The sequence below is a fragment of the Meleagris gallopavo genome, chromosome 16 (genome assembly GCF_000146605.3).
Source record: "Meleagris gallopavo isolate NT-WF06-2002-E0010 breed Aviagen turkey brand Nicholas breeding stock chromosome 16, Turkey_5.1, whole genome shotgun sequence".
Lineage (NCBI taxonomy): Eukaryota > Metazoa > Chordata > Aves > Galliformes > Phasianidae > Meleagris > Meleagris gallopavo.
This window is the reverse complement of record NC_015026.2, coordinates 8,294,883-8,304,122: the sequence shown is the minus strand read 5'-3', so window position 1 is coordinate 8,304,122 and position 9,240 is coordinate 8,294,883. Positions and strand designations below refer to the sequence as shown.

General features: G+C 42.9%; 1 protein-coding gene across 1 annotated transcript in view; it reads left to right on the top strand.

The window, feature by feature from the left end:
- The first annotated feature begins 8,700 nt into the window (after positions 1-8,700).
- The window catches only part of LOC104913493 (voltage-dependent T-type calcium channel subunit alpha-1H-like), an 11,051-nt gene continuing 10,511 nt past the window's right edge, over positions 8,701-9,240 (top strand). The window contains exon 1 of the mRNA XM_010719821.2: positions 8,701-8,712. Coding sequence (XP_010718123.1) covers positions 8,701-8,712 — 12 coding nt within the window. The remainder of the gene's footprint in view (positions 8,713-9,240) is intronic.

Below are 9,240 nucleotides of genomic sequence, written 5' to 3'. Positions count from 1 at the left end.
CACACCCAAAAGAAAGAACTGGCTTGTTTACAAACAACATGGGAAAGAAGCAAAGCACGGACTTCCTTCCTAACACTGTTACCATTCTTCAAATTGTTATCATGCCTTTTAAAATGAAAGCAGAATTAAGTGTCAGCTCGGACAGCAGGCAGCCCTATAATGACTTCTTCAGCATAAAGCCATATATCCTCCCTAGAAAACATCTCAGTTCAGCTACGGCAGAACAACTCCAGTGTGCTGCCCAACTACAGTGATGGAAAGAAAGGGCCCATCCTCTCCTGGGGCATTCCCAGAGCCTCAGGATGGTCCTGCAGAAACCTTCCCATGAGCTCACAGCTGCATGTCAGAAGTCACTGCCCAACTCTGCTGGCTTGCCTGTCCTCCTGAAAGCTCCCTTGTGTGGCTTTGAAGTGCACTACACAACCACGTGCCTCAGCTCCATCTGCCTCCACCGGACAGAGAAAGAAAAGCACGTTTCATTACATCTTCCAGTTTCACAGATATCGAACACATCTCTTCAATGCCACACATGGAAAGGTAAATTTTACACTACACAGAAACATTTGTCGTAAATAACCAACTCTGACCAATGGAATAAGTAGGAGGGATGCTCACCCAGAAGTAACGCCTCCTATTTTATTACGTTAAGCCACATTGGAGGCAGACAGTGGTGCTATGACAGTAGAAGTTGAACCTTCCCACCAATATTCCATTAAATTACATTGAAAAATACCATTCTGCAGCTGAGAATTCACTCTATCAAACTGTGCTGCTGTACTCTCTGTATCTGTTGTAGGTTCCGTGGAAATAAAAAGGAAGCCTTACTTTTGGAGTGACCTATGTAGAACCAAATAATTCCAATCACAACACAGCTGTGCAAACCCACTGGCTGCAGCTCCACGAAGGAAAAGTATTTGTGGTTTGCTATCAGGCAGGGGCAGAGAAGGGAACACAAGTCATGGCTCACAGAGTTCCTTGTTTATGAAATTCATTTCATTCTATTAAAAATGCAGAAGGTGATGGGAGTGGAAATCGGACATTTGTTTCTTTCTGCTGTTTTTTCTCCCCCTCCACGTTCTGATTGTAACATTCAAGACTATTTAGCAGGATCAGTGAGCCTCTCTGAGAAGTCTGATGCTTTCACTATCTGCTTCTGCATCACAGAAAGGAAGTGTCTGACCCTATTACAGATCCTGGAACACCCAACAGCCCATCTTACCGGCAAAGAGATCAGAAAGAGCCAAACATCCCCACTGCAGAGAAGTGAGAAACCACTTTTAATGCGCAATCACATTCTTGCACAGAAAGCTTGGACTGTTTCAGAGACCTCAGTGAATCCACATCCCACAACAAACCACCAGGAAGCACAATGCACTTGCAACTTCAGCACAAATCTGTGTTTGCATGCTTAACACCAGCGTTGCAAGGACAGCAGAAAGCAGCTGGTTGTAGCCACTGTCCGTACCAACAATAGGAAAAGCACCATCAGCTTCAGAACCTTTCTTTAGAAGGTAACGCAGATGGAAGAGGGGGTTCTTGGCTTGCTCAGCTCAGGTGAGCCTTTCAAACCCTGCCTCCCTGGGCCCTCTCTGATAGAAAAGGAAATACACATTTCTGTAGACAACTAAGTGAAGCTTCCTTGTGCTATCGAGGGTAATCCAGAGGGCAATACTTAATTTCCTTTTCCCTATGCTGATAACTTCATTACACAAATAATCCCAATGAATTCTCATGGTGCTTTTTTAGACACGATGTTCAGACAGAGGGATTCCCGACTGAACTTCTCAATAGCTCTCTCAAAGATCAAACTCACTAAATGAAGGAAACCATATTTAATTTGCTGAGACTAATGCAGAACTGAGGCCAAGCCACAAAGTCCTTAATAAACTCAGTTCAAAGAAGCAGCCACACAAACCCACCTATATGCAGACTTTCAGCAGAACGCACTCAGATGTCAGGAATGCAAAACTCAAACCAGGGTTTGTCTCCACTGATAAATGCCCTTCCCTTCGAGCCTGGAGGTAAATAGGTACACAGCCCAGTTAGGTATGGATTGGAGATCGATGGGAAGCCTTTCACATCACGTGGGCAAGAAAAGCGGTGGAAAATTACAGTAAATATAAGAAGGTTGTCAGAAATTTGCATTAAAAAATTACTGTGAACTACAGTGAACATCTAATCTAATTTATGCATCAGAAGTTATATTTTTTCCAAGTCACTAATTGAATCATCTTGCAATTTTCAGGCAGTCACTACAGACATCTTCATTTACATCAGAAGATTTCCTATTGCCCACGTAAAGATACCCACAAGCTTTCAGCCTTGGACTCACACTGCGGTTAAGCAAAGAGCTTCTGTTGTCTAGCACCAAACACTCCAAGAGCTCTGGCAGTGCCCAGGACCAGGCCCATAGCAGCTCTGTGGGCAGCACACAACTTGCCTTCTGAGATCTGAGCACACACAGACTCCCAGATCTGCTCTCCTCGCTATCGGGGTGAAGTGACAGAGGCAGGCAGTCCTTGGGGAGCTGAATTTTAGGGTACATCTGAGACTCCAGGGGTTGGAGAATGCTTCTCACCAGGCTGCAAAGAAGGCGGCTGGAAGGGAAGCGCTGCCAGATGCTGAGTAAGGGAGAGTTCCCCCAGACAGAAACTCACCCCACACCTGCACAGAGCACAAAGTCTGCCCACAGACACATCCCCAGCCGTAACCATCAGCCAGCAACTATTTATGGCAAAGGACAGATTCACATCACCTGGCATTGTAAATTCTCATCTTGCTTTACTGATGGTAGTTTGTCATGTGTACAAAGACAAAACTACTGTGCTTTTAGAAAGCCTTATTTGCCACACATGGGAACCAAATCTCGTTGATATACAAACAGAGAACAAACATTCATGCGAAATTCAGCCACATAATAACCCAGAAAAAAAAGTGACAGTAAAAACAGGTTGGATATTTAGGAAAAAATTCTTCTCTGAAAGAGTGCTCAGACACCAGCACTGCTGCCCAGGGAGCGGTGGGGTCCCAGCCCTGGAGGTGCTCCAGACTGCAGAGATGTGGCACTTGGGGACGTGGTCAGTGGGCACGGGGGGACTGGTTGGCCATGGGGATCTGAGAGGTCTTCTCCAACCTGAATGAATCTGTGATTCTCTGACATTTTTCTTACACTGGATGTCACACTGCTAAAGAAATTCTCAAACTCAGTTCACAACACATCGCCTTATTTATAAATAATTCTTATGGAACAACTGGATGACCAAAAAAATATCACCAGACTGCCCACAGTTAATACAAACATTGCTCCCAAAACCAAACAGGAAGAGGGACAACTGTATGCTGCAAAGGCTCGAAGAAGAGTGGGAAGAGAAGCAAGGAAGCTTGGTACTGTGCAGACGACAGGACACTTATTAGCTCTCTCTTGCTGTTATACAGCAGAGAAAACAGCAATTCATGTGAATAAGGCAGTAAAATGAAGACACTGAAATTACCATCAATGTCCTTCCTTCCCTTATTTAGGAAATGAATTATAAACACAGATTGGCAAATGGTTTGAAGAACAGGCTGATCTCCAGAAGAAAGGTTTGATTTCCATTTGATACAGTTTAAACGCTTGTCCTCCCTTCAGTTTAATTTCTGAGAAAAGGAAATGGTTCAAAATTAAAAGTTTTGGAAGCCTTCCACTCCCTTTTACAAATGAGAGAACAAGCCCAGCTTTCACAGGCACCAGGTGGCCGACTGATTTCTTTAAATCAAGAGTTAATACTGATAGATACCCTCCTTCAAACCATGCATATTCATGAAGCCCAAGGTTCGTTTCTGCACTGACTGCACAGCAGTGCCAAGCCCAGCCCTCGCAGTCACCCAGCCACAACGCAGATTTACAGACACAAATTTGCCTTCAGTTGCTTGTACTCCTTTACCACCTTTTCTTACTACAAGCCTACCTAATATAGAAGGCAGAGCTAAACGGAGAGCTGAGCTCACACCTCAGCCTACAAAAAGGAGGCACAGAGCAGAAACCCAGGGACAAGAGCACAGCAATACTACCTGCACCTGCCAGCACTAGCTCTGCACTGGCTCACATCTGGCTTTGCTGAAGTACAGCTACGCAGCCCCAGTGATGCTCTCAAGTTTGCCTCTGCGAGAGCCATGCAAATCACCGCAACAATCCAAATCTGACCAACGCTGGAGGTCTAATTTTAGGATTACAAGCTTTGACAACATCTCTTTAGAATAACACATTCCTCCTTCTACGGTTAGGTCAAGTGTCATCGACAGTGCTGGCTTCATTTTATGCAGCAGACCACAGTTTATTTTCCATCAGTAACACAGCAAGTTCTGGGTTTGTAATGAGTAACAGAATATTGCAGAATTACCAAACAGCATAAGGTCAGGTCATTACGCACTGAATCAGAAACGTTAAATGCAAATTAATCCAACAAGGCAGTGAAAATACCTACCCAACCTCTCAAAAGGAGTTTGTTCTCTGGGGATTACCTACTTGAATGAAAGGACTTCATCTTTGATTCTCACAATTAGAGAAGAAAAAAATAATCACCCAATGCATGCCTTAGAAAAGGGCAATAATTTGAAATAAATTCAGTTCACCAGCAACGCTGAGCAGTGTTTTCAAATGAATTAAATACAATGGGAGACACTTCTCTCTTTTCATTTAGGAAGGGAGAAGGAAGACGTCTGATATTCTTGCCAGAGGACGCTCCTTAGATTATAACTGATAACAGAAGCCCAGCCTTGGTACTCAGGCTGCTTAACAGGCAACAGACACCAGCCACAGGAAAGCCATCACACCTCCACCTAGCAGCTCAGAGCCTGACAAATCAGCTCAGCCACCAGGGCAGGGCAAGCAGTACAAAGGAAAAGCCTGCAGGACTACAAAACGTGAGCTACATCCTCAGTTCTTATGCTGTTTTATACAATTTTAGAATACAACCAACAACCATATTCACATATATATTTGAGCTTACCCACCAGATGTCATATGGGGAAGGTACTTGCTCCTTACAACTGCACGAAGATCTCATTAACTCAGTTTGGTTTGCACTTCATTACTACAAAGCAGACGTCACCGTGAGCAGTTTCTCCTCCCCACCCACACACCACAGCCATGCAACCACATTAATAAATTCAATAGGACAAAGGCAAACACTCATCATGACACAGATTAGGAAAGAACACTGGTTTAACTCTCCATGTTACCACAGCTAGAAGCTGAGAGACTAATTAATACTTTTACATTACGGCATGAATTCCTCATGAACTGTTTGAGGAACAGTCAGATCTGCAAAGCCATCACTGTTCAGACAACCAAGACACAGCTACGTGTTTCTCAGGTTAACACTGCTAAGTGTACTGGCTACCTGCACAAATGGGAGCCTGTAAAGAGCCCAGTGCTTCATTTAGTATCTTAGCCACATTCTTCAATGCCCATTCACAAGGTATGTAACTCCAAGTGCCACCTGACACAACCGCCATACCTGCATGCTTCTCTTGAAACATCAACACGTGGACTTAATTCACCTATAACTGGCAATAGTTAACATGAGGTTACTTCATCCCTGAAACATTAAGCTACATGCAGATGTATGCTCATGATTAATTAAGCTGCAATAAGAGGGAAACTTATACCCTAAAATTGTCCGTGCACGGATTTTTTTTTTTTTTTTGGTCCAAAAATCAGAAGATCCAGGGGAGCTGGGTTTTCTGACAGATTTGGTCAAAATTAATCCCAAGGTCACTTTAATTACTTTGAAATACAAACAAGGGAAGTAACATTCATTTCAACAGCACTCCCTAGCTTCAGTTCATGAGGCAAAAGGTGAAGCTGCATGTGGAAGCCCAAATAGCTGCAAAGACAGCGGCTGAGCCCTTCAGCAGGTAACCATAAGAACTACAAGCAGGGGATTTTCTGGGAAATCTCCTTTTTATCACCCAGAACAGTAAACCTTATTCACTTTGTTTCAAGTTGAAGACAGCCACTAAAAAGGAACAAAAAAATAAATAAATAAATAAAAAGGGGGTAGCACCATAAAATCTCGGTCCTGTCCTTCCTACAGACTGATTTCAGCTATCTGTAACGTCCTGTGACACGTCCATCTTTCCCTCTTATTCCCCCTTATCTTTCCATACCATACACTTCATGTTTCCCAAATATTTTTCGTGCACCCAGGCTGCTGCTCCGCTGTCTGCAGCCTGACTTCAGCTGGGTTACACTTAGCAGGAACCAGCACTCACAAACACTGTTAATTAGTCATTTTCGTCTGCTTCTGCATTGCCTCAGATCCTCATTCTGACCTACATAAAGGTCATCTTTGATGGAAGTGAATCACGGGAAGACAAACAGAAATCAGCCCACCTGATATAAGGACTCGTTGATTTTTCTTCATTATGCTATCTGTAACTTTCTGCTTGCTTCATTCAGGCACTGACAAGGATCCTCCTATTCCCAAATGTAAATACTTGTTTTTATCTTTATTCTTATTTTGTTGATTATTGTGGAATTAAGAAAAAAAAAATCTACCTGGAAAAATGCCAGAGAATCCCACATTCTCCTCAGCAGACATGCACCGATTTTCAGCTGTCATCATGATTGCTCCACGCTTCTGAATCTATCCTACAGCATCAATACTCTACCTACTCTCTACCTATTCTGGACACTTAGATGGAAAATGAGTGGGAGTTAGCTTGCTCTTCACACAGAGGATGACAAAGACTTGTTACTAAAAAGCATCTGCACCTGTTTCATTATTAAAGGGCATTTTCTTGGAGTCAGCTCTAGCAGAGCACACGTTACAGCCCCCCGTTTTGATACTCTGCCTGTTCTGTTCATGTCCTTCAGACTCCATATACCCTGTAAGGAGCACCAGAGGCACAGGGCAACACACAGCACTTGTAATACAAAAGTCAAACCTCTGGTACTTCAGATGCATTTGATTATAGCTTAAGACATGATTTTCATTTTGTTGTTACTGCTGTTGTTGTGTTGGTTTGAAGTACATTCATCATGTAATACTACTTTCTGTACGTCCCATGGCTGCCTGCGCTGCCCTGCGGATTATTCTTTTAACCACATTTAATGCATATTATTAAAAGCAGTCTCTCTCTCTCTTCAGATTTATAAACAGAACAAGAAAGTGACTTAAAAACTCACCCACTCCATTTTCTAATTTTTTTTTTTCGAGAGCATTCCATCTAGTTTGAATGCACAGCAGACATTCTAGTCCATTAACATCCATCAGCTAACAGAAGGGTAATGAATTCATCAATACTGCTAAAATGCGTGGGTACAGGATCATGCTGAATCATTTAGTAACTACATTTGCAGCAAGAAAAGCTCAAACAACCCGCCCTGTGCTGTCAGCAACCATCTTCCTGAAGGAGGAAAAATGAATGTACCGAGATCACCCTCAATCCTGTTATCCCTCTTGACAAGGCTGGCTGTGTCCCTACACACAGCGCTGCTGTGCCAATGAAATGTCTGCTCCCACTCGCCTCTGGACATCAGCTGCCTCCGCCAGACCACCTGGACACTTGCAAGAAGCTTTCATTGCTCATTTTCCAGTAAACGACATACGGACCTGGCTTTCCCCTGCCTGCTAGCAGCGGAGTCATTTAAGTCTTTAGAACAAAGTTCTCAGGTTATAAAGGAAAACAAAACTAAAACCAACCACGGTTTGATGGTATGGTTCCATCAACACCAAGCCAGCACTGCAATTAAGTGTGCTATAGATCCAAATCCAGCCTTTCCTTGTTAGCTATTTACAAAGCCAGGGAGGGACCACCTCCTTCCAGCAACAAGTAGTCCCACCCACAGTGCTAAGTTCTAAATACACAAAAAGCAAACAGCTCCCCAAACTGCCAACAAACATGGAAGCAGGACTACCAAAATTCCCATTCCCATGGCAGGCCTAAAGGTAAAGCATCACAGGTAGGAGGAACCACATTACTGAGTACAACAGCATTAAGTTATTGTTTTCATAACAATGAAAGGAAATAGTATCTATTCTTTAAAACAAAAATTAAAAGTCAGACTTAATAATATTAAGAAACAAAATGATCTTCAAAGTGTACATTAGAAACCACCTTGCTTGTTTTGCCTTGTCAGGTCCGCCAGGCCTGGGATTCTGTGTCTCACAGCAGGTTTATAAATGATAGTTGGTACATTGCACTTTTGTTTACACTTTCAGTTTTTATGGTATCTACTCTTAATTAAGGCCCAGAATAAGCAGTGTTTTGTTAAGGTAGCCTTCACAAACCGAGTACAATTAACTCCACACTCAGTAGCTCAGCTTCCTTAATGTAGATGATGCCTTAGAATACATACACTTACACATGTGTCTACATATCCTTACTCCCACAGCTTAATTCAATTAATACTATTAAATCTTTAATGCTCAGCTTCAAAGGCTTTTTAAAATTTTTAATAGCTCTCATAGGTTAGCATGAATGTTTTTAAGTCTTTTTACTATATTTTAAATAAACTCATCTTTTCTTTCCACTTTGATGTCTGCCTTTCTGACAACACTCTGCTCTCTGAAGCTCCTGGCACCTTGTTTTCTGCAAAAAGGTGACATTACAAACTCCAAAAGATATGTTAATAGCTGAGCTGCAATCAGGGACTTTTCCTCTCACCTGCCCTCCAGGTTGGGAGTTGGCCATGGAACTGCTTTAATCAAAACAATGTGGCAACCGGTAAGGAGTAAGGATGCAACAGTAAGGGAGGGGACGACTCTATTTGCATCTATTTAGCATGTAAGCAGCGGGCGGTGCTCAATTCTCCTTTACTCTGCTTTCCCATGAAAGGAGAAAATGGAAAAGATACTGTATTTTAATAGCAGCTTAGGCAAAATGCACAGAGCACAGGCTCCACAGCATTTGAAATCACAGAACTACAGAACCCCCTGAAATGGGAGGGACCCAGTGGGATCACACCCTGCACTGCACCCTTGCAGGGGGCTCAGCACCCTTGTGGGGCCCCGGACATCACCCACCTTCATCTGCTCAGCTTCTATGCTCTGAGGTTGGAAGTGAAGCAAGGCTTAAATACACCATCAAAACTTTCTATAAAGCACAAACTAGAAGGAAAACAGATTTTCCTCCTCCTTTGAAGTGTATTTTTCTTCTGAATTAGAAAAAAAGAAATCCCTTCTTAAAATAAAACCAAAGATCAGCATTTCCAGAGACAGGAAAAGCCACTATGCATTATATACACTATCCACA